General features: G+C 39.8%; 2 protein-coding genes across 2 annotated transcripts; one reads left to right on the top strand and one right to left on the bottom strand.

The window, feature by feature from the left end:
• The first annotated feature begins 897 nt into the window (after positions 1 to 897).
• On the top strand, positions 898 to 13,649 carry LOC116333168. The gene is made up of 8 exons (XM_031756351.2): positions 898 to 1,064; positions 5,242 to 5,351; positions 5,926 to 6,010; positions 6,860 to 7,055; positions 8,510 to 9,585; positions 9,713 to 10,512; positions 12,114 to 12,320; positions 12,415 to 13,649. The coding sequence occupies exons 1-8, from the start codon at positions 922 to 924 to the stop codon at positions 12,657 to 12,659; spliced, it is 2,862 nt and encodes a 953-aa protein (XP_031612211.2). The 5' UTR covers positions 898 to 921; the 3' UTR covers positions 12,660 to 13,649.
• A 66-nt stretch (positions 13,650 to 13,715) lies between these two features.
• Positions 13,716 to 19,658, bottom strand: LOC116333176 (butyrophilin subfamily 1 member A1-like). Its single transcript, XM_039609531.1, has 10 exons — positions 18,958 to 19,658; positions 18,715 to 18,777; positions 18,104 to 18,466; positions 17,709 to 18,002; positions 17,503 to 17,601; positions 17,339 to 17,374; positions 17,224 to 17,238; positions 16,446 to 16,469; positions 16,293 to 16,337; positions 13,716 to 16,197 (listed from the first exon to the last, which is right to left on the bottom strand). Exons 1-10 carry the CDS (start codon positions 18,959 to 18,961, stop codon positions 15,599 to 15,601), a joined length of 1,542 nt encoding a protein of 513 aa, XP_039465465.1. The 5' UTR covers positions 18,962 to 19,658; the 3' UTR covers positions 13,716 to 15,598.
• Positions 19,659 to 26,074: the final 6,416 nt, after the last annotated feature.

The raw sequence follows: 26,074 nt of genomic DNA, 5'->3' as shown, positions 1-26,074 counted from the left end.
AGTGTAAAAAACAAAACAAGAGAAAAACATGCAGTTAAAATCATATATTATCATTATATGATGGTGAATATGTATACAGCAACATTCAGGGCTGCTACAAAATGATAAATGACAGGTGACCCCTTTGTCCTGCTTCATTCATCCATATATGCAAACCAAAGACAAAATTGTTAATAACGTCTTATGTAATGTGTCTCATATCTGTATTCTGAAATTTTCATCTTTAGTTTTTGTGTGAGAAAATGTGTTTCAAAGTATTGTAATCATATAAGTGCAATGAGGCATATTCAACATTCACTAGCAGGGGAAACAAGTAAGTCTTACATTTTTGTAAAAATGTGTTATGTATATGTACTGTCATTGAGCAAACAAGAACATGCTCTAGCTGTTGATCAACAGCCAACCCCCCTTAACCCTAAAAAACAGCTTTTCGTGCACTCAGAAAACCTTTTTTCGTCTTTGTGATAGTCTGTTTTGCAGACGGTTATTAAAAATGTTTATTTTGCTTTTTAGCTCAAAAGTTAGGACAATTTTATCCACGTATAATCATTCTGTATATTATACACTAAAATTTAGGAGGTTTTCACTGGGATTGAGGGTATGAAAGACTGTAATCTGAGACGTAATGACTAAAGCTGTAGGACAGCCTAGACTTTAAAATGCTCTTCTGTGTTATCGTGAGGTATACGAAATTTAAACGCACTTGGATACATGTATTTAGCAGTTACAGTTATATTAGTTGTATTTCACTCGTATCTGCTGCTAGTCTTTATTTCTGTTTTAGGTCTTTGAAAGTTAAACTGTCGCCATATGAAGTAAAAATATAAATAAATAACGCGTCAATAAAATTAAACTAGCTTCTCGCTCATAGAGGTGAGTGCACCCCATTTTACCAATAGAACCCCAAAGGATCTTGTGCACATGCGCGTTGTGCAATCTACCGGAGCGCGAGAGGTAGGGAAGGCAGTTCTAATGGCGGAGAATGTTCGGTCGCCTTTTGACTACCGGGAGCCACCGACCCTCGACAGCGACGGGGATGGGAGCAAACCGCCGCCTCCACGGGGGTGAGTGAGACCGGCGAGCCTCCGGTTTGTGGCCGCGAGCGGTCCTTTTTTCTCAGCGGAGATTTGTGAGCAAAATGCAACGCCGTAGACGCACGCGCCGTGCGCGTCTGTTTAGTTACCATTAGAAGCCCTTTTTCTTCGCGTGCATGATTTCAGCGTAATATTGCAGAGAACGGGGAATGGAAAGTGAATTTCGTTCACCTGCGGGTTGCAGCTGGTGTGCCCAGCGAGGGTGCATCTTCCCCCCATCCAACCCGCTGTGCATTTAAGCGCCATCCTTTTATTTTTTGAGATTTTGACGGGACAGAAGTACCAGCGTTAGCCGTTGGAAGCTAACGGGGCTAGCCGTGGTTTAGCATTAATGTTAGCATGTCCTCAGCAGGAGCCGTCAGCTGTGTAACCCAGACTGTCAGTTATATCTCTCCCTCTCCTCGGTAACCTCAGTCATATGATTTCTTAGACTGAACGTATTATTCAATGACAATGTCGTTCAGCTCTCAGCACTTCTCGAGTGCTCAGCTGGTGTAGATCATGACTCGTGGCTTGTGCGGTGTGAGTAAACAAAGTTGCTGACCGCGACCAAAATGCCTCCAAAAACACTTTACTGTCACCGTGCTCAGAGAATTAGGCACGCAGTGTTTTGCTAATCATGCTTCTTTTTTTTTGGTCATTTCCTTTTTACAGACTGACGTGATTGCTTAAAGGGGTGGGGCCATTTTTGATTAATAAGTGTAGTGTTAAGCCTCACAATAGCTGTGCAGTAGATCAGTGTTTGTTAATCCTCTCCAGTGATCACCTCTTTTCTGCATTTTTATTAGTCAGCCACATGATGTAAATCCAGTAGTATTTGAGTAGACTGCATGAGATTATTTTTCTGTTGAATGCAATTATCTATTTGTTTGCAGAACAATAACTTAAACACAAATATGTCCTTATGAAGCTTATATGTTGTCGTATATTAAACTTATTTGGACATAATGCAAGAGATTCTCTGGGAAGTTGTTTGGAATTGGTCTCCAGCAGAGCTGCTTTGATGCCAAGCTTTTTTATGTGTGTGTGTGGGGGTTTGTTTTTTGTTTTAATACTCTTGGCACCATCTGCAGCACATGTTCACATCAGTGCTGAGCAGATGGTGGTGCAGAGTCCAGAGGGGTCAGATAATTTCTAAATGGGGGACAACTACCACCGTCAGGACTTCCTGTTTCATTGAGGGTGCTCGCAAAATTTTTCAGAATGAGTTGATCCCTTTGGAGTTGTAGACCTACAATGTAATGTTCATGATGTGATTTTTAAAAAAAAATCTGTTAGTTTTTGATTTCACACATGAAACTAGCAGCAGCCACAAAATAATAGTTACGGTCCACCACCACAGCAAGCTGCATATTTAAACTTCTAATGTGCATGGTAATTTCTGTAGTCACACTCCCAATGATTGCAAATTGTGTTATTCTTTCACAATCGATTAGTCTTTATTCAAACAGTCAACACACTTCACCAGGCTGCCAGCATTTTAAAGGCAAAGTAACCTTTCCTGTAAGAAAAGAAATAATAATAAAAAATTAGCATATTGTGATAAAGTTAATTATTTCCTGTAATGTACTGATAAACATTAGACTTTCATATATTTTAGATTCATGACACACAACTGAAGTAGTTCAAGCCTTTCATTGTTTTAATATTGATGATTTTGGCATACATAACTCATGAAAACCCAAAATTCCTGTCTCAAAAAATTAGCATATTTCATCCGACCAATAAAAGAAAAGTGTTTTTAATACAAAAAAAGTCAACCTTCAAATAATTATGTTCAGTTATGCACTCAATACTTGGTCGGGAATCCTTTTGCAGAAATGAGTGCTTCAATGCGGCGTGGCATGGAGGCAATCAGCCTGTGGCACTGCTGAGGTGTTATGGAGGCTCAGGATGCTTCGATAGCGGCCTTAAGCTCATCCACTGTTTCTGGTTCAAAAGTGGCTTGACCTGGGGAATGCGGCACCTGTAGCTCATTTCCTGCACACGCCTGTACACGGTGGCTCTGGATGTTTCTACTCCAGACTCAGTCCACTTCTTCCGCAGGTCCCCCAAGGTCTGGAATCGGTTCTTCACAATCTTCCTCAGGGTCCGGTCACCTCTTCTTGTTGTGCAGCGTTTTCTGCCACACTTTTTCCTTCCCACAGACTTCGCACTGAGGTGCTTTGATACAACACTCTGGGAACAGCCTATTCGTTCAGAAATTTCTTTCTGTGTCTTACCGTCTTGCTTGGGGGCGTCAATGATGGCCTTCTGGACAGCAGTCAGGTCGGCAGTCTTACTCATGATTGCGGTTTTGAGTAATGAACCAGGCTGGGAGTTTTTAAAAGCCTCAGGAATCTTTTGCAGGTGTTTAGAGTTAATTCGTTGATTCGGATGGTTAGGTTAGTAGCTCGTTTAGAGAACCTTTTCATGATATGCTAATTTTTTGAGATAGGAATTTTGGGTTTTCATGAGTTATGTATGCCAAACTCATCAATATTAAAACAATGAAAGGCTTGAACTACTTCAGTTGTGTGTAATGAATCTAAAATATATGAAAGTCTAATGTTTATCAGTACATTACAGGAAATAATGAACTTTATCACAATATGCTAATTTTTTGAGAAGGACCTGTATTCTTTAGTCAGATATGCGGCTATCTTTCTGACAGCTAAAGCTTGGCAGAAACTGGGTCAAGCAGCAGGACAGTGATCCCAATCACAGCAGCAAATCTACAACAGAATGACTGAAAAACAAAAGAATTGAGGTGCTGCAATGACCCAGTCAGAGTCCAGACCTCAACAAAACTGAAATACTGAAGCGAGACCTGAGCATAAACAAATGCCTCCAAACCACAATGAACTGAAGCTACGCTGTAAAGAAGGCTGGACCAAAATTCCTGATAAAATCATGGAGAAAACAATTACTTCAAGTTGAGGTGGTTCTTTAAGCTGTTGAATCATGGTGTTGTACTATATTAGAGTTTGTTTGGTTGTTGTTTTTTCTTTAAACTAGGTCAATCTCAAAATTCAATGCTAGTCATGCCAAACAAATTTAAATATGTTTTGCAGGGTTTAGTACAATTTTCTGTGATACTTGTATGTATTTGCATTTTTAAAGCATTTATTAGATCACAGTATCTAAACTTTGGGCATTTGCTGAGACAGACTACTGATTCAGTACCAGTGTTAAGCTAGTACAATGTATTCCTCATTGAGGAGGAGACTGGGGATATTTTAATGTATGTGATGACATCAGGCTTGACTTAAACACCGCATTCCTATCTTTATAAAACAAAATGTAGAAAAGTGAATATTTATTAGTAAAAATTATTAAAAGAACAAATTTTATTTTTATTATCAACCTAATTTATTAGAACTGGTCTCATTTCAGCTCAGCCGTAAAAATTTTACCACATCCTCTTGCCATTTAAAGTGGCTAGTTTACTCTTTTCCCTGCTGACACTGTGAGTGCACCTGCTTTCTCACACACACATATGTGGAGTAGAGCTGAGATATATTAACATTAAGTTGAGTTGACAACTAAATATTAAGTTACAGTAAATGCAATAAAAAAAAAAAAAATTCCACACAGATGTTGCATCAAACATAACGAGAGTGACAGCGAGTCAGAGTGCGAGAGAAAGAGACGCTGACAGGGAAAGTGTTGACATCAGTCGTGCCAGCTCGCTCAGCCACAATTTGTGGTTAAGTTACAAATGATTCTGAACAAAGAGAAAAGCTGTTGGCTGCACCAGCAGCACACTGTTTCCTGTTACCTTCCTTCTTTCCTTGTTTGCTCTCCCACTAGCAGGTGGTGCACTGATTCAGATGTGCAGTGTAGTAAATGCATAAAGTCACAGAATTCATTTTTAATAGATCAACCCAACACTACTAAAGTTCCTAGATCCTGCTCTAGTCTTCATCATATATCCAGTATTTTTTTTTTTAAAGTCACAAGTTTAAAATGATTTTCTTATCCCTTTTTACCACAGTGACTAGTTAAGTAGGTCATCCACATGAGCATACAACTGTATTGCTTTGCTGCATGTACACATGATCACTTTGTTTGTTCTGTGATCCACTCCCGTGTTTATACAAAGTCTTTGTGTGAGTGTGCTGTTTTTTTTAATTTAATAAATGAAGGCCTGACTTTGTTTCTACAGCCGTGTGTGTGGGAGGAAAAGGAAGGGAACACCTGTAAAGGTGTGTGACCGAGCATATGTGACAGAAGATGAAGAGGAGGAGAGCATGTCAGAGCACAGTTACAGCCCCGGTAAATGTAAAGACTCACACAATGTGTTTGCCACCTGGTGTTGATGTATTTTTCTCCACTGATACCTAGGTGAGAGAAAGAAAATGTTACTTTCCAAACCTGTGAAGTGATAACAAGTGTGAGATTTAAAGTGGAGCTATTATGCTAATTTCCAACTCATAATTGTATTCTTGGACTCCGTTAGAGATGACCCAGTATATAACAGCTTGTTTCGCTTGTTTCAATCTGTTTTCTTTTACTTTAAGGGCAACCTCCATTTACTGCTACTTTTTTTTTTTTTCTTTTCTTTCTGATTGGATGCCCCTCAATTTTTAGCAGCAAGTGGGTGGGGATTCTGTATCCACAACCAAAGCCATGTAGCTGAGAGGACCTTGTTATGGATAGCCTTTAACGACATACAGAGCCAAGCATAAAAAACAAGCTTTGGGGTTGTTCTGAGCTCATGCAGACCTGAAGTTTTGAAACTTTTGCCATGCTTAATAAAAGAATTCAACATTTTAACATTGTGTATATATGGGAAAAGGAATATGGAGAAGCATAATGGGTCCTCTTTAAAATGTTTACTCTGTCCCAGGTGATGGCCAGTACCCTGAGGGTGCAGAAGACCGCCTCCCTCCACCTGGCAGTCCCTACTACCTGCCTGACCCCACTCAGCTCTGGTAAGTAGGACCCTCACCACTTTGCTCAGATGATCTTTGAGGGGGGAAAAAAGACTCATGTGGAGCTAGCCACACCTGCAGGCTAACACAGTGTCACAGAAAAGGAAAGTTAATTCTGTAGGCAGAAAGTTTCAAGAGAGGTGCTAAATTGAGTTTGTTTTTTCGCTGACTAAAAAGCAAGGCTCATACATTCATCGACCTCAGAACATTCATATGTGCTTTGCATTGTCATTTTGAAACCACACACATGTAAAGACGTGGAGCCACGTAGGGGTACAGAGCTTCAGAAAGTCACTGAAATGGAAAAGAGGCAGAGAGCTGCAACTGTCTGGTGCAGCTGTAAAGGAAAGTTTCATTATATGAAAGGAAATTGCCAAGTTGGTTAGGCCATTCAGATGGTGATTTTACACCAAAAAAAACCAAACTGCGAGGTTGATGATTTGTAAGTTTTTTATGTGCATCCATGCGTTTTGCTTTTTTTGAAATTTCCCACTGAATGATTGTCATGTTCAGGCTTGTGAAGCAAGCAGTGTACCTGTATAAATATAACTGCAGAGAAAAAAATAACTAAACTGGCTTTCACATGAACATGTGACTGATTTTATTAATGCACCACACTCCCAGCAGATGCCATGTTCATGTTGATGCAGGTTGGTTTTATTGTGGCCTTCTTGTAAAACACTTTCGGTTGATTAACTGGAATAATGGCTAAGACTTGTTGAATTGTTTTGATTTGTGGAAGCCTTTATGTGGACCACTTGTGTATGAGAATGACAGAATTGAAGGTTATTGTTGTTGTGATCAAGTCAATAATATATGTTGAAATCAAGTTTGACATCATGTTTCTAGTGTGCCAGAGTTGGGGGAGGAGGGGGGAAGTGGTGTTCGAGGACCCGTGCTCTTCCACCCGCCGCCAAACTGCCGGATTCGAGAAGTCCACTGCGGAACCCAGGTGCGATTAGTTGTCATAGCGATCCGAGACATCGCCAAAGGGGAGGAGATCACAGTGGACTACAGCCTAACGGACTGGGGCGAGAATGCACTGGTGAGTTACCGACTGATGGAAACATGACATGTTTGGTGTTATTCTGTATTTGTCTCTGGGATGAAAAGATAAAAGCTCAACAGTGAATGGAGCCTTCTAAGAGCTTTCCTTACAGTTGTTCTGTGTCATAGACCCTTGTTGCTATGAGGTGACAGTCCACCAATGCATAAGCAAGCTTTAAGCCCTAATGCTAAAAGCTACAGATGGTAGCTGTGTGGGGAATTATTTTGCCATTCATAAACGTGACTCTGTGTCCTCAGTAGGTTCCAGGAGACTCTCAAATGGGCACTGCAGACAGAATGAAACGATTGAGAGACAAACATGAGCATTTTTTTCTTTTTGTTTTTTGCCTGTGAACTAGAGCTGGGGGATATAAGATTTTTTTCATATCACGATATGTTTTTTTTCATTTCAGGCGATAACGATATATATCACGATATAAGCCAAATAACTATATTTGTAAGATTTAAGTGTGCCGTTGCTCACAAGTAAAATGTGAAATAATCAGCAGCTTGTTTTGATATAAATATTTATTTCCCATAATAAGTTCAACAGGGTAGATGTACTTAAGGAACATGACATGAGACTTCAGTTTCAGATAAATAAAGGCAAATATTGCAAACTACACAAAAGGCAGCCGCTAAAGCGTTTAAGTTTCAAAACAGAAAAAACAAAACAGACCACTAAATTGTCAATTCCACTTAGAAACAAAATTTTAATTCTAAAAATAAATCTTAGTTTGTTTTACAGAAGAACAGACAAAATTGACTAACTTTTGTCAATATCAAATAAACTGAGAACTAAAAGGAAATTCTCAATCTCTCCTTGTTGTATAGCTTAGCTTTTCAAACAGTTTGAACAGTGACTTTAGTCTGACAAAAGCCGAATGACGAATTAGCGCTTTCAGTCAGAGATTGAGCATGCACCGCTTTATTGTATTTCCAGACTTGCTTTCGGCACAATTTACAGTGCGCACTACTCTGTTTTTTGTCAGACTTGAAATAGCCGAAATACCTTCACACTACGGAACTTCTGTGGCCCTTCCGTTCGACAATCTCTCCGGCATTGGAACCATCATCTGTTTTTTCTTCGGTAACCTTCGCTCACGCTCTCGGTTGATTTTTCTCTAGTCGGCAAACTCATTTCCTCCATTACCCGGGCAGCCCGGCTGCAAAAACAAATACACATGTGCGCCTTGGCACTTGTGCTGTACGTAACAAGTCACGTGACGTGACGCTGCGGCTGTGATTGGTTCGGCTCTGCGCTACTTAATTTGGATTGGCTGTTCTTCTTTTTCTTTTAAGAGGACAAGAGAGATGAGGCCTATCGCAATAGTTAAATTTTTCTCGATAGAAAATTTTTTTCCGCAATACATATCGTTATCGTTCTATCGCCCAGCTCTACTCTGAACTAAAAAAAATTAGATCTTTTATTTTTTTAATCTGTCCATTTAGGAGGAAGAGGCTGGCCCCCACCCACTATCGCTCTCTGTTTCTGATTACCTTACCCCCTCGTGGTCATTATCGCCCTCTTCCTCCCCACTCACCCACTCTGAACCCAGTGACTCAGACCGGGAGGAGGATGAAGAGGAGGAAGATGATGACGACGACGACGATGATGAAGAAGAGGAAATGGAAGAGATAAGGGGTCGAATGCTTCGGCGCCGCAAGAAACGCAAGTTGCCTGCGGCGGTCAACTCGAAGAAGAAGAATAATGCACCCACTTCTTCCAGAGGACCTGGGCGCCCCTGCTCCTCCTTCTCCCGCCCGACACCTGTTGCACCCCCACCTAGATCCCAGCCCCAGCCCACAGTCAGTTCTCTGACACCTCCAACCACTAACATAAACAATAACATCAACATAAACATCGGCAGTTCTAGTGGTCCCACGGTGAGCCGGCGGCAGCACTGCCCGTACTGCGGCCGGCACTACCGATCCCTGGCACGCCACCTGGAGAAGCACCACGCCAACCAGCCGGAAGTCAGAACAGCCATGGAGCTGGCACACCTCCACACGCACAGCTCTTCAAATGGCAGTGCCTCACAACCCCACCCCTCTTCATCCTCCACCTCTGCTACTCACAGTCATTCCTTCGCAGTCCCTCAGTCGTCCTCCTCCAACCCAACTCCCCCTTCTCTCTTCCCCAGGGAGAGGGAATCACCTGCCACCCGTTCGAGCACAGGCGCTGTCTCGTTCTCCCTCTCGCTTTCACCAAATGCTTCGGCTCAGCCTCCAGCTGCTAAGAAAGCACCCAGCTTACCACTGCCCGCCACAAAACCCCCAGCACCCCCGATGGTGCCCCGGGTAAAGAGTCCATCACCTCCGCCACCATCTACCCCCAGAAGGGGCCGGAGGATGAAGAAAGAAAAGCACGAAGAGCAGCAGAAAGTCGAAGTGGAAAGCTCAAGAAATCAAGAGGAGTTAGTTCCGCCTCCTACACCGGAGCCGGACATTGATCCAGATGAAGAGCTGGAGCTGAGTGCAGAAGGGGAGGACGATGCACCAGAAGAGAAGAATGGAGAGATTGTAAGGTGCGGTGAATTGTCGTCTTTTTTCTGCTCTGCTGTGTCTGAGTGTTTTTATGTTTTGGGTTTTTTGAAAGTTGATTGTGATTCAACTGTTATTTTAAAAGCATGTTTCTCTTTCTTCCCTTTCCAGCACACACAGACATCACATGTCTCCATTACTCTCTTCCCTTTCTTGCCTGGTCCTATATCTCCGTCGTCAGCAGCACTCCTCCTTCCTTTCTTTGACTCGTTCTCCTCACTCTGCCGAGGCCTGGCGTCTGCTCTGCCACTCCAGCCTCTCTCTGCTCATCCTCTACAATCGCCACCGAGAATGCGAGGTGGCCAAGCTCACTATCCAGGACTACCGTAACCGCATCACCCCTCAGCCCAACGCCAGCAACAGCTCCCCTTCTGGCATGGAAGCTTTCCTGTCCCCCTTTGAGCGCCAGGTCTTGTGTCATCTCCCACGGGCCGGTGTCTTAGGCAAGCGAGGGCGCATTCAGCCTCTAATTCTCCCGCCACACTGCGAATCCTGCCTCGACCTGCTTCTTCGAACCAGCCCCAACGTGGGGGTGGACCCAGAGAGTCCCTACGTCTTCTCCCGGCCCTACCACTCCCCTGCCACCCCACTTCGCGGCACAGACCTCCTGAGAAACCTGGCTAGAGCCAGTGGTGCTAAAAACCCCGGAGCATTAACGGCAACACGAGTGCGGCGACAGGTAGCCATCCTTACCCAGCTGCTACTGCTGGAGGAGGGTGATGGCCAGGGAGGAGCCATCAAACGGCTGGAGGACTTCCTGGAGCACGAGTACCACGTGACCCAGAACTGCTCCACTATCATACGAGACCCAGCACTGATGGGTCGTGTGGGTCGAGTCGTTCTCTATGGAGAGAGGGAGGGAGTGCTTTTCAGAGGGATGAGCCTGCAGCACATCTGCCTCGAGTTGGATGGTAAGGAAAAGATTTATTTTTTTTAGTCTTAATTTTTTTCTATTCAGTAGAAATGATTGAATGGTCGAGGAGTATTTGCCCATCAACAGCTACTTCAATGCATGAATTTCTCTTTGCCTATTAAAACTAGCGCTATGCAATACTACAGCTTCTAGTTTTGATCCAATACAGTACCAGTATTACTGATACTTGTACTCTATAAAGGCAGTTTGTGAATGGCAGATCAGTGTCTCATGATTAAGACATGAATCATCCTCATCAGTTTGCAAATTCTGAACACATTTTAATGACCACTAAATCATGGTCTTTTAATTTTCCACAATAATTGGTTAACACGATAAAGCACACCTTTCAGCTTCTCATGAATGTTGAAACTGTTTTTTTGGAGACCTGGAATGTAAATGTGAACGTCTCTGCAGCGCTTTGGGTCAACTTCTATTGTTTAATGTTTTCATTTCCACACAATTCAGAGGGTTACATACTGAACATATAAGATAGGAGCAAAACTTTGATTCTATCATCCTAGTATCAATACGATGCCAATACCATGGATCAGTCTGCTGTCCTCTAATTATAACTCAGCACTGTCATAGTTGTTCACTTTAATGGAAACAGTTTCAGCCACATAAATGACTTTCAGTAAAAAAGAAGATGGTAGCAGTAGGTGGTTTTATTATGCACAGATATCAGTGAAAGCAGTTCAGCTTGTTATTGTGATATCCATGGGATAGTTTAGTCCTGTTATTACAAATAATGATTAAATGAGAAAAGAAACACAAGTGCCACGTGTGGCCTGAACAGTAATGTCTGAGGAGTATAACGTGTAATATAAACTAAAGAATATTTCCAGAAAGATTTGGATTATCTGACTTGCATCATGTCTTTTTTTCTTTTTTTAAAATTTCTCTAGAAAGTTCAGTGAACCCTAATTTCACCAGTTAAGAGTGCAGCTTTCATGGATTTAAAACAAATTAGTGCAGCTGCATTGCTAGATGGCACTACAGGTTAATATGAAACTGGGGCGGGGGGTGTTTTTTAAATAAGGGTAAAGATTTGTGTGTGTGTGTTTGAGTGACTCAGGGAAATGTAGTGTGCTCATTGAATAAAATGAGAGTATCAATGCAACTCCAGCTCATCTTTAAAAAATGAGCATCAGCCAGCTGCTGGTTAGCTTTGCTTTGCATAAAATCAACAGGGAAAACGATTAGCCAGTCATTATGCTATGTTATGCTAAACCAAACACCTGCTTGAATAATGTAAAAAAAACTTGAATAATGTAAACTGTAGTTCTAAAAATGCAAAGTAGCTACTGAAATTTCATTTTTAAAATGTATTCAGTTATTTTCATGCAACATTATTTAAATACTGTAGTCTCCAATTTAAACTGCAACACACCTATGAGAGCAAGTTTACAAATCCGAGACCCATTTTAAGCCCTCGAGAAAAAACTTACCTGAAAGACATCATTTTGTCTGAGAAGAACATTTTACAACTTTGAACTTATTTATTAACGTTTGAAGTAACATTAACCTTGTGGTTGAACAGTTTTGCAGGCTAGTACGTTTGGATAACTAACCTCTGTTTGATCTCTGTTCATACAGTCATGTCTGGCAACTCAGCAGATTCCTTCTCAGAAGATTCTGAGGCAGAGGAAGTTAAAGAGGAAATTAAAGAGAAGACGGAGGTCACGGTGAAAAAGAAGGGACCGGGCCGACCTCCGCGGAAGAAAAAGGCGCCCGTTCCGTCACCTGCCATCAGCCCGTCTTTAGCTAATGCCCATAAGAGAAGAAACATTCCACCTAAATCAGGTAAAATCTGTCATTATTAGTGCGTGACCTCACAAACATTTGTATTAATACTTCAGTCATTAAACTGTGTCACTCCTCTGCCTCGGTCACACAGGGAAGCGCGGTGTCCTGAAGCGTCCCTGGTCAGAAGCCGAGCGTGTAGCAGTGGAGACTCACCTGAAGAGAAACCTCATGGAACTGCGCGTCCCCGCGAAGGCGGACTGCGAACGATGCCTCGAACTCTGCCCTCTGTTGGTGAGCAACCAGCGAGACTGGAGGGCGATCAAGTTCTACGTCCACAACCGCATCCAGCTGCTGAAGAAGCAGGGGAGGAGGGAGAGCGCGGCTGCAGTCTGCTAGGGCCGAGCGCAGACGCGGCACAGGACAGATATCATAATGTAAAAACCACCAGCAATCACAATGAAGAGGATAAACTCTAGATCACGATGGGACGCAGTTTCTCTTTCCCATTTATTTTTATTTTATTTTTTACATGGGTGCCGTACTCTGAAGTATAGCTGCATTCCCCGTCTCTGGTCATATGGGAGTAGTGTAATAACAATGAGTAAGCTAAGAAGACAGATGGGTTACTCCAGTTCAAGATGATGTGTGTACTCGGTGTTGCGGATGCCCGGTGTCTCTTTTTTTTTAAATGTCTTTTCAAGCGGTTGTACAAAAATGTACTTTTGTGTGAATATGCATTGAAACACAAGGAATGATTTTTTTTTTTTTGTATTATTTTATTTTTATTTTTTTAATGTCATTTTGCTTTACTAGAAAACAGTGGCAAGTGAGTGAGTGTAACGGAGAGAGAGAGAGAGAAGAAACAAGCAACAAAGGTCTCTGACTACAGCAATTAGTCCTTGGTCTAGCATTTCTTTCCACTGAAGGCTGAAGACCAAACATGAATGTGTAAAGCTTTGGAAGAAGATACCAGTGGTTCTGATCTTTATAACTAGACTACATGTCATGTGAAAAAATGTATGAAACTGTATAGTTTGTGTTTGATACTGACTGACGTTGTTCTCCCAACTCATGGCTCCCAAATGAAGAGTGTATTAAAAAAAGTATTCTTCAAAATCTCGGACCATGATGCACCTGTGAAGTGTTTTTTGCAAACCTCTATACCATGATCATAGTCAAACTAGTATGTATCAAGGCACGCCTATTTGAATTTATCAAGTAACATAATTTAAAAAAAAAAATTGTATTTCAAAATCAACATATGGTCTTATTCACAATGTAAATACTTACTAATCTATCAAAGTATGCAGTAGTGATTACAAAGTATTGTGTTATGGTGTACATACTGTAAATACTGTCTGTACTTATTAAAGTGTATGACATTTTGCTGTGTTTTCGTAAACTGGTTTGTGTAAGCTGAAAACAGAAGAAAAATGAAATGACAAATTCTCATCCTGTATCGATTTTGTTTATTTAAAAAAAAAGGTAGTAATGCAAAATGTCAACATTATCAAACAAAATGCACAAAGTATTTCAAAGGTTATTCTAGTTACATATGCATACCATACAGAACTTGAAAACAATACAAAAGACCACTACAATAGTGCCACATCACAAAATTTAAAATGGAAAGTGAACTAACACATCAGTACAGCCTCACCCCCACACCGAAAAAGAAAACCTTAAAAACGGTCATGTGATGCTAACGAATCTTATAGCTACTACACAAGCAACACATGTCCTAATCACAGTATAAGTAACACATGGAGTGTATTGGCAGACGTAAAGTAAAACACACAACATACAACGTAGCATTGGTTCCACACAAAGATCAGAGGGGTTTGAGAACAACTGTAAGACTAACCAAGCCACAGACACTGCTTACCGTGTATAAGAAGGTACTGAGTGATGCTAACTACTATTTACAGATCTGTGGTATTCTCCCGGATCAGCTTTAGGTCAATTATTGTATTCTTTGTTACCACAGGGTCAGCTTTATCAACAACCACAATAATCTCTGCTAACAGAAATATTTCAAATCACTGAAACACTGTCAGATACTGATGGCTGGATGTGTAGTGTTCTCTGTTTGTATTAATATTTTTGGTAGTATTTTACTATTTTGTAGTATTTATGGTTTCTAACAGTGATAAACTATCAATGATCAGTTGTTGATAAGCTAACCCTGTGGTATCTGCATTAGCTTATCAAGAATCATAATTTATGGTACTATCATCATCATTACACACAATATTAACCGTTGTTTCACACAAGTTGGAGATGCAAGGCAGTGACCTCACATTCCAGGATTTTATCATTTAGGGAATATCACAAAGGTAAGGAGCTTTTATTCCCAGGATGATGATAAGAAAGTTTGCCCTATCTTTACCACTGGCCGGAGCACAGTAACACACTGCTAACAGAAATATTCCATTACCTGTCTATAGAATTTTACAGCAGCCATGGTTTTAGTTTACCAAAAAAAGGTGAATAAATGCGCCTGTAACACAGGCACCAAGCTCATTCCTCTAAATTTTACACCTGATGTTAAAATATTATGCAAATTTATCAGGCCCTACGTAATCTGGCTCGGCAATATCTGACAGGCATGTGAACTACAAACCAGCTATAACACTTAGGTTATCTGGTTTACTCGCCTCATTTAATTTTTCTTTGTATTAGTGTGCATGAATTTATTACTTTTATCTTTCAGATCATTATTTTTATTTTTGACTCACATTTTTATATATTTTTGTATTCTTGCTCTTAATTCTTGCATTTAACCTTATTTTATTCGTACTTGCTAAATATTTGATTCACTTTTTTGACTTAGCTTCGGAATTATTTCAGATTAAAAATTAAAAATAAATTGCACACATTTATGTCTCTTCATTTAGTTTTATATTAGCTACAAAATTTGATGATTAAACCTCCACAGCAGCACGCGTTTTGTTTACCATATTTTGCCTCCACTTGGAATCAAATGTGTTAAAAGCATAAATGTTTTCTTACTTGTTTGCCTGCCCAAAGATTTAATAGAGACATTAATTAACTTTTTTAACCATAAGCAAGAAATTCATAGTTTAAATTGTATTTACATAAAATGATGCTGCAGCCATGGAGTTTGAGTTAATATGACCTCCAAAGTTTGAGCTTTATCCTTAAACTGTATAAATAACCTGAACATCAGACAAAATTGATGGATTTAATGTCTCAGTAAGTCAGTATAAAAGTAATGTGAGGTCATTCGATACTTTTCCCATAAAAACAAAGAAAATGTTTCAGCTTGTTTGTACAGTTTTCCTTACTTGCAATATTAAGTTTAAGTCTTGTTCTCAGCTGAATCCTGCACAATTTCCTTCATCACCTGTTTGACTCTGTACTTCCCTGTGTAATATCTCCATAGGTGATTTGTCACTTTTCCCAGGGTTGAATAATGGAAAGATTTCACCTTTGAATGTAGCTGTGAAAGATCCAATCAGTGTTTTCGCTTCCACATTATAAAATGAAAGCTCACCACTGTCACGATCCAAATACACACCGACCGTCTCTGGTCTTGAATGGAGAGGTATTAATATCTCAGGTTGTGTGCTAAACTGAAAACTATTTGCTCTTTTGGGAGACGAAGACAGAAACCAGAAACCATTAGATGTGTTTGGAAAAGATGTGGATGAATTATTGGGGATTTCAGCTGCACTTGTAACTCCTACCCACCAGGACTGTTTGATGCCTAGCTTCTCGTTTATCCTCATAGAAGCCTCCCAGTAGTGTTTTCCAGAAGAGAAGGCAGATGTTCCTTTGATAGCTGTGATACAGGTAACCATGTCTCCATCAGGAAAACACCTTTCAGGAAGATCATTTGGGTTGGCCTCTCTCACTTTGTTGCCTGCAACCTTGAGGTATTGGTTCTTTTTGTCCTCAAGTTCAACATTTACTGTTGAAAATTGAATCAGAAAGAGTGACAAAAGTCATGAAAGAGAAAAAACAGTGAAAATGTGAGACTATAAACAAAATGAACTGAGTTATTACCATAATGATTTCTAGCTTCTGAAATAGATGTTGGCTGCACCACTCCTGTAGGGAAATAGAGAATACATGTGTTTATTATATTATGTCCTAATGATATAACCTTCATGAGTCACAGTGATTCTAAGAACAAGGTCAGCTTTAGTAACGTCTTACCTCTTGGTAAAAGTTTTTGAGTCTCTGTAGAGAAATACAACAAATAGTTTATCAGTATTTTTCTTTTTAATGGAAGAACTCATTTGAGTCAGATTTCTTTGTCATGGAAGTACAACACTGTGCAAATGATTACAGAATGCCTTGCATTTCCACAGTGATACTGATGGGTTAGTGTGGGATACTGCAATCCTATAACTTTTGTAGTTTAGGAGGTGTATCTGATATCTCCATGTTGGTGTTGTTCCTGCATCATCATAACAATGTGGGTCAAGGATCAAGATTGCAACCAATCAATCACAATGTTGTGATTTCAATTTTTGTAGTGTGGGAGAAAAGAATAGACTGTCTGTGTTTAGATAAAACTCTCTTCTGAAAGACATGATAAGCATTTCGGGTGTTTTATTTATTATTTTTTTCAGTATAACAAATATATTATCAGGTTACCTTTGCTGTTAGCCAAATTTAGGCTACTGCTGTTGGTTTCCTAGAGACAGTTTTTTTTAAGCATCAGCTAACTTCTTGGCTAATGCTAACGAAGTGTTTAGACAATATGATTGGAGAGTTGCGATATTGATCCTGGACTGACATTATTATGATGATGTACGCACAACACTTACATGGGGATATCAAATCACAGGGAGAAGTAGGATCCAGGTTTTGTGAGAGGCTGACTTTGCCCCATCTTCAAGGAAATGCATCATCCTTTTATCCCGTTATTCCACATATAACAAAACCACAGCTGATGTGAAAAATGATTTGTTCAGTGTGACGTTCTTACCACTTAAGCCGTTCCCTGAAACACAAAATATTCATGTCAGAATTCAGTTTCTGCCCCGGCACATGTTTATATAACTGAGAGCATTAATTTAAACTTGTCGTGTGCTCTTTCTTACCATCAATTTGGTCTGTTCCTGATTGGGTGTTCCTCACTAAAACACAAAACAAACATTTCAGGATTTAATTTAGAACAGTGAACACTTTTATATGACAGTGGATAACTTTAAAGTGTTATCTATTTAAAGATATTATATAAATGTATTGTGTATGTATTCGGTACCTTTCTTTCTGTAGTACATTACTCCGAATGCAGCCAACACTAATGCAGCTACAAGAAGCACTCCGAAGGCTTCCCACCCACCTGGCAAGGACCCTGACTCTAAACAAAAAGCAAGAAAATCTGTTTTTTTTAGCTTTTACTATATTTACAATCAAAAACAAATAAAGATAATATAACTATTACACACACACAAAAATTCTCTTTACCAGGTTTAGCAGTCTTACGAAGAGTTCCCAGGCTCACTTTGGCCTCCTTTACCTCTTTATCAGAGAGACCCACTGAGCAGGAAGGCTCAGAGGTGGAGGAAAGAAGAAGCCAGCTGTGGACTAAAACAAGTCCAGAAGAGAGATTTTTGTACACCAGACTTTGAGGTTTCACATCTTGCTTCTTGTCTGACCAGCGCAGCACAGGCTGTGGATACCAGCCTTCAGATTCACAGCTCACGTTCACCTTGTCATCTTCTCCCCACACTACTGATAGAAAAGGGGGACTTCCCGAAGCTAGGTAAAGGGTCCGAGGGGGAAGATGAAGAACATTTTAATGCGAGGGTTCAGAGCAAAGCTTTTAACATCATATACATTTCCACCCCAAAGTCACTGACCTGTCACAAGTAGATTAACAGGTGCACTGTCATAACCCTGGCTGCTGCTGACATAACAAACATATTCTCCTGCATCCTTAGTTGTGACGTTGAACAGCTTCAGGCTCACATCGCCTGAATTCAGCCCGCCTGACGCTGCATCCTTGAGTCCAAATGAGACTCGGCCAACGTAGGCAGCTTCTTCATATTTGAACGTTTTTGACTGGTAGTGCATTAACGGGCTGTCAAAGCGATTAGTACGGTACCAGCGTACCTCCAGGTCCTCTGCATTTTGCTGTGGACTGAGCCAGCACGGCAATATGACGTCACGGCCACGAGTCACAGTGACACGAGGTGTGGTGGTAACCACAAGATTGGTTGAAGCTGTAAGATAAATAATAACACTGGCATCATTTATCTTTTACACTGGCAGAGTGGAAAAGATGGTTAAAGACAGAAAGATAAAGCTTATTATAACGAAGTCAATCAAGTTTCGAGGTTTAGCAAAAGAAGTAACAATAACATGTGGCTAAATGTGAAGAAATCAGAAATATTAAAGGTACAAGCAGAATCAGACACTGAGATTGTGTGTGTGTGTGCGTGTGTGTGTGTGTTACTAATCAGAGACTTACTGGGAGCAGCAGTGCAGGGACATATAAACAGCGTTAGGAGACACAGACCTATCACCCGTCGATCTGTAAAAAGGGAGGTGACGGAAAATTGTAAGGAGACGTTGTAATTTCCTCCCCATAACTCAAATCTAGTAACGCTTAAGAAGACAAACGTTTAGTGTTGACGGCAGAAAAAAAGGCCGAGGGCTAGTTCACGATTAGCATGCTGCTAAACGACAAAACAAGTGATCAGTGTCGACCTACACATCGTGTTTCTGTAGCTCCACGGAGAAATCTCCCTCACACAGTCAGAGATGTGCTGCTTAAAGAGACGGACGAGAAAAACGTGAAATCCAGGAGTCCGGTTTGTTCTTTCTTTCTCTGCAGTTTCTCCGCTGACCTCGATAGCTTGCTGCTCACTTTCACTTTCATTTTCGTCAGAGAGGGCGGAGAGACGAGGATTTGAACTCTGAAACAATCTTTCATTATATTGATCTCAGTATGTTTGTAAGTACAACGTCTGTCGTTTGGGCCAATCTCAGCAAAACTATGCGCGAACATCGCCACACATACAGTCACGATTACAATCTCTATGATTTTTAAAAAAGACTTGATGTGAATCTAAAATGTTTTGGACTTCAGTGTAACGCTACTTTCTCCGTTTGCGTTTGTTTCACGTGACACGCTCAACGTAGGTTGCTCGCACGTAACTTAACGGTCACCGTAGTTTGTATTGGGCACGTGATTTTGTTTCATGCATCGCTACGAATGAATGCAGACTTTGAAAAAGAGCCGCAGACTGGGTCGATGGCGTGCAGCTCTTTGCCCTCATACAGATGAAGCTACGTACAGACCAAAGATGGCACACCACATTTTATGTCCGATACAGATATCATAAATTTGGATATCTGCCGATACTGATATGAATCTGATAAAGTGTATTTTATAATCAATAAAACTGTTTTTTATGTCTTGCTGCATTTTGTATAAGTACATACTCAAGTTTTAACAAACAAAACACTAAAGCTATTCTATTATACCTGTACGCAAAAATACACTGCACCCAAAACATTTTAAAGTTCACCAATTCTGATCTTTTTCTTTAAACTTTTGGCAGAACTTTAAATCTAAGTATTTTAAGCAATATTCAAAAAGTAATTCAAAATGCAATTTTATGAATATTTCAAAAACTCTTTGGTTCTGGAAAAAAAAGAACTGCAATATCAGCACAAAAATATTTTTTATATTCAACAACTTAAAAAATTAAGTTGTAGAATGGACCCGTTTATACTTAAAGCTGAACATAAATAAACATCCAGAGTGGAAAGCAGTGCAAATAAATGCAAACATGGCTTCATGACAGTATCTTTTATCAACATGGATGTCAGTGTAAGCTGTTTCTATCACATTTTACCTGAGACTGAATTTTGTGTAATTTCTACACACAACTTAACACAAGGATGAATAAAGTGTTTTTCATGGTTTTGTTTTTTTAACTACGAAATTGTTTCGTCCGCAACACTGCTTTTTGCCAAGTAAAACTTGAGTCTTTCCATTGTACGGTCAGACTTAGCAATGACAACGCACAGACGTCTGAACGCCATATATCGGTTGTTGAGCTTAACGTGGGAATGCTTTACAAACATCCAGAGATGAACTTACACACTTGCTTTACTTCTCTGGGATAGCTTGCTCGGAGATGAAATGCCGGTTTGGCAGCATGTAATGAGTCTCCAAATGCTTTCAGTGTGAAGTAACTCCAGACTGCTGACAGGTCTTGCGATACCAGCGAAATAGGATCAATACATTGTTTATATCCTCTGTTCAGTATGTAGCCCTCTGAATTGTGTCAAATAAATGTTTTTTTGTGTTTTTTATGTTGTTTTGTTAATGAAAAAATCAAAATGTCCGTACGTTTTGTCTGTTTTATTTATAGCCTATAGCACATTTAAACAGCAGAAGTTCACCCACAGTGTTTCAGAGACAGACATTTACATTCCAGATCTCCAAAGGTCCCAGTTTCAAAATTCATGAAAAGCTGAAAGGTGTTTTGTCGTGTTAACTAATTATTGTGGAAAATAAAACTCACAGAAATTTAGTGGTCGTTAAAACGTGTACAGAGTTTGCAAATTAATGATTCATCTCATTAGTTATCATGACACACAGATCTCCCCTACATAAGCTGGCTTTATTAGCTAAAAGTATCAGTATCGTTATTGGTATCGGCAATAATAGACCACTAAAACACATCATAATATAAGAAAAAGAAATGCGGCTCCAACAGTATGTCCTAGATTTTCCATGAGACAGAAATACTGATGTAGTACATGAAAAATCTTTTAGTTTGACTCTTTGGTCTTAAATTTTAAGAAATAAATGTGTAAAATTACAGGAAAGATTCTGGTAGCTCCCTCCCCAGACCTTCTCTTTTTAATTATAAAAGAGAAAGTTTGTGTTTATTCGCAGAAAATTTATTTTTTGTGGATCCATTGCAAAAAACAAAAATACAAATTAATAAACAAAACCTAAAAACAGACATTTCTGTAGGAAGTCATTAAAAACAGTTTTGTTGAGGTTTTTATCAGCTACCTCTGTTAGCAAAATAATGACATTCATCATTAATATTTAGATCAGTTTTAATGACACATCATGATTGTGGTAGAACTTGACCTAAGCGGCTAAAGAATGGCAGGAGACAGATGCTGTCCAGTGTAGCGAGTGATTTATTCACCATTTTGTGACCAAACAATATTTACAAAAAATAAATAAGAAACTCAACTCCATAGTTAACTCAGTACAAATAAACATAACTGAACTTAAAGCAACGGAAACTAAGGTCAAAATGCACACAGCTACACTGACCTGGTCCTTTTTCACCGAACACCTGCGTTCATCTGCTTAAATAGTCCACTCACCCCTGGACTATTTCATTAGGTAGGTAAAGCAAACATTTCTATACTCAACCTGTACTGCTCCTTCTTCTTAACAATAAAAACTATGCGGTGTAATCAATACATTTTACGACATGTTAACTTAACAAACTTGTCCGAATTGATTTAAACCAGGATGTTATGTTATATAATCTGTAAAAGTGCACAACATAAACAAACCCGGGATAGTACATGTTTTGCCTATTACAGAATACATATGTGATATGGCTAAATCAAAACAAGAATGTTAACTAAGAATACGGACAAATGGTGTTCTCACCCACTTTGTCACAATGATATACAGTATTTATTCTTAAAAGTAAAAACAGAAAATTTTAAAAATGAGAATAATGGACAACCAACTGTTTATAAGGTGGTAACGAGGTGATGTACGGGTAGGAGACAGTGACACTGACCAAACAACCGGTGGCTGAACTGGAGGTGGCAGAGCAGACGATGCAAAGAATTAGGTGCATAACAGGAGGGCCATGTGCAGAGCTGGGATAGTGTATATACTGGACAAGGGAGCTTTAAGATGGAGCTGCCATGTAAGAGGAACAGAGAAAGACCAGAGGAGGTTTGTGGATGTAGTGAGGTAGAAAAGACACCTTTGAATAAAACCAAGAAAAGTTTTAAAACATTTGTCCTGCACGCACTCAAAACACTGTTATAAATAAAGGTTATTATTCTACTAATTTAAATAATTTGCTTGCTTAGCATTATGTAATTAATAAGCCATGAGTTCAAGACCTTGCAATAGGCTGTTATTATTAAATTATTGCACTTGAATTCTGTAAAATATCTGGCATAGTCCCATTCTGGACAGATGATGAACACTGTTGCTGCATGTGAGAAGATGTTAAGAAGGCTTAAATGTAAAAATGAAAAGGCCAAAGACCACTGAGACAGTTTCTGTGGGTTTAAATCCAAAGACAAAGTGTAAACATAACCTGTATTGATCTTGAGAAACTGTGCACTTTGGCAAATGTATATCACCCAATAACTTACTGTACACATTTCTTTGCACACCGTACTCTATGTCAATGTATTTGAACTGCCTTGTTCTGTGTTTATGTTTTTATATGTAATTCAGTAAACTTGTGAATAATAAGAAAAACACACCCATTCTTTTTAGAGATTATGCAGAAATCTGTATACTTATGTGACATAAATAATGAATGTCTTCATGTCACAACACCGATGCCCTGGTAAAGAAGGCCTAGCAGCGGCTGCTCTTCCTCCATAACCTGGACCAGAAGCTGCTGCTGGCCTTCCATTGCTCCTCAGTGGAGAGTGTGCTCTCCTACTGCCTGGGTGTTTGGTATGCAGGAGCCACTACTGAGAACAAAAAGGCTGTGGAGAGGGCAATTAACACTGCCCAAAAAATAAATAGCTGCCCTCTGCCACCCCTTAAGGGCATCGCCAGATCTTCCTGTCTCAGGAAAACCAGGGCCATCACAAGTGACCCCTTGTACCCCACCCACCACCTGCTTGACCTGCTGCCCTCAGGTTGGCACCTCAGGTCAGTCAGGTCCCACACCTCCAGACTCACAAACAGCTTCTTCCCCTGGGCCACCCTCCTACGGAAGCGTAGAGCTGCCACCCAGGCAAAAGAAAAATAGAAGTATATCACGTTATAACGTGAAAAGTTTATTGTTCTAACAAGATACTTTTCATGTTTGTACAATATACTTTTCACGTTTGAACAACATAATATCACGTTATTACAATATACATAATTATCACGTTCGTACAATATAATATTTATATTGTAATAACGTGATATTATATTGTTCAAACGTTGTCAGGAGTTTATTTTGAATAAGACATTCTTCAGGCTGAATAAAGACACTCAGACAGTTAGAATATAATAACAGCGACATGCACGGGTGAGAACTCTGGCGAGACACACCCTGAGTGCAGGCGACAGTTCTTTTTATAGGTTACATCGCGTATGCAAACACATCACATTTTCTTTAAGCAAGTTCCTCTAAACCAACGGTTGTGTGTGGGTGTGTGTGTGTCAGATGTGTGTATGGCTGTGCACTTTTGAACTCTTATGGTTTAGGTGTTGCATTTGTTTTCTGCTTAGATAGTTTGTGTTGCAGGGTTCACTGTCAGTTCACATGGCAGTGGAAAAGTACAACAAGCCTTGTGAAATGGGGAAGTACAGCAAATTTTGTGAAATATATAAACACTTTACAATATGCTTGAAAATTAAAGATAACTAAACAACGAATAAAACACATAAAAACATAAAAACTTATAACATTCCCTCCTGTTGTTAATATATTTCACTTATACTCTATAGACTTCAGTAGACAATCACTTGCTTGCGCATTTTCAATTGCTACATCATGTTAAGTACAGGAAATTTTAAACACAGTCTTCTTCTTCAGTTGCTATGGGACTATAAGCGTGTGCTAGGAAAACTCCGGTTGCAGCATCTTTAGCGACTTTCTTAATCAGAACTTTAAAACATGGTATAATACAACAAACAATAATGGCCAACATCACTAAAATACTGCATAAGACAGTTGCTAATACTTTGATTGTGTCTGCCCATCCCCCAAACATGTTCTGGAAAGCCTCGTCTAGTCCTGACCATGTTCCTGCGTCTTTATTTTTCCTTCTCTGTTTTCACAAACGTTTCACCTATTGTCCTGCAAGCTGGAGAGTTAAATGTCAGTAGTGGGTAAATTCAGCGGTTGATAACAAAACTATTAAGTTTTTCCTGTTTTAACACCAATGTGAGATATAGAGGCGCACATATAGTGTGTGCTCTAGTGTAAGCTGCTCTTCATTGCATGTATGTGTGTTAGTACGCTTGCATGCAGGGCCTCTGGGCCTGTCTCACCCAAAAGGGCATTTTCTTAACAGTTGCCTTTCACTCGCGTGTGTTAAGAAAGGCAAATGTGCTTGTAGCAGTTGTGAGATTATTATGCTGTCATATATTACATTATACCTGTAATCAAAATGAGTGAATCATGATACTGCTGTAGGCCACATCATACTTCTTAGTTAAAGAATTTGAAAATCATTAGATTTATTAGATAGGTTTGTGTTATCCTATACTGCTGATTCACTGCTGATTTACTGTGAGTGAGTTACACTGTTTCATGACATTTCATACTGCCGAGTTATGAAGAGAATATTGTATTCAGAGAGTAGGGGCCTCTCTCTTTTTTTTCTTTGTGATAGTAAAGAGAACAGAGCACATGCCACGGGAGCGTCACCCCCACCCTTGGTGGAAGCAGAAAAACAGGGAGCCAAGGTCATAACTCAGGTTCACAAAGAGTCAGAAAGAATGTGAATACTTAGTTTTGTGGCTGTGGCGCATTCTGTATAGCTTCTTTTCTTTGTTTAGTAGCTTTCTGCCTTTACCTGAGGGTGTGCCCTGAGCATGTGACTTCAGGTCTCCATAATTGGAGTTTATTTAAAGATAAATAAGATGATTTCATATATTGCTCGCAGATCATGCACTAGACGGTATGTTGCAGTATTAGCCTGGTTCAACACTTAAACAAAACATCACTCTTTGTTTTATTTGGTATATTTTGTGTGAATTATCTGGTTTCACGCATTCTATTCATTCAGCTTGGTTGTCTTCCCAATTTTGTTTCATTGCTTTAATTTAAGTTAACCTTAATTTAACCTTTTGTTCATTCCACTTCATTCCTCTTTCCATGCTTTAAAATATTACAACTCTTGTGTATGCTTCGATTTCTTTTTAGCTTCCTTTTCAGTATTTATTTCTGCTTGGAGGGTTTCTTATAATTTAGTTAATGCATTTTCCCTCCCACGTGGGACATTTAGTTTTCTTTGGATTTCTCCATCTATATGCACTAATTTGTCCGGCGCCTGGACATTTCTTTTCTAGCCACTGCTCGTCAGCAGTGAGTTTTGTTGTTTTATTTCCCATTTTGATTTTGTGTTATTAATACTACAAACAGAACTGTGTGACCTTCTCTGGTATTAGAGTTAGGGGAGGTTATTAAGGCAGCCTTCTACCCTTGTCCTAATGTCAAGGGCGGCCTTAATTTTATGCGATGAAGCGCAACCTTTTCCCTTCCTCACCAGTATTTCAGTCGACACAGGAAAACAATAGAAGTGGTGTAGGGTCCTACTGTCCCTCTTCAAATGACACTCACTTCCTCTTTTTAAATACAAACAATTCACATACGCGGCAGTGTAATCCTATTTTAATTGACACCTTCCTTTTCCCATTTACTCCCGGAGTAAATTTTGTCGACTACCAGCTTTTATTATTGCGAAACGAGTCTCTTCTGGACTGCCAGTTTCGTCTTACAAGCGAGTCCTTTTTTAAACTGCCAGTCCCTACAGGACGAGTTTCTTCCTTAGAAAAGTGTCAATCTAAAAGACGATTATTCGCGATGTGTCTTTGAGTGTTAATATTCACCTGGTTATGATGATATAAGTGCCGGTCAGAG

This window comes from Oreochromis aureus, linkage group 3, assembly GCF_013358895.1.
Source record: "Oreochromis aureus strain Israel breed Guangdong linkage group 3, ZZ_aureus, whole genome shotgun sequence".
NCBI classification, from domain to species: Eukaryota; Metazoa; Chordata; class Actinopteri; order Cichliformes; family Cichlidae; genus Oreochromis; species Oreochromis aureus.
This window is presented reverse-complemented; position numbering and strand designations above follow the sequence as displayed.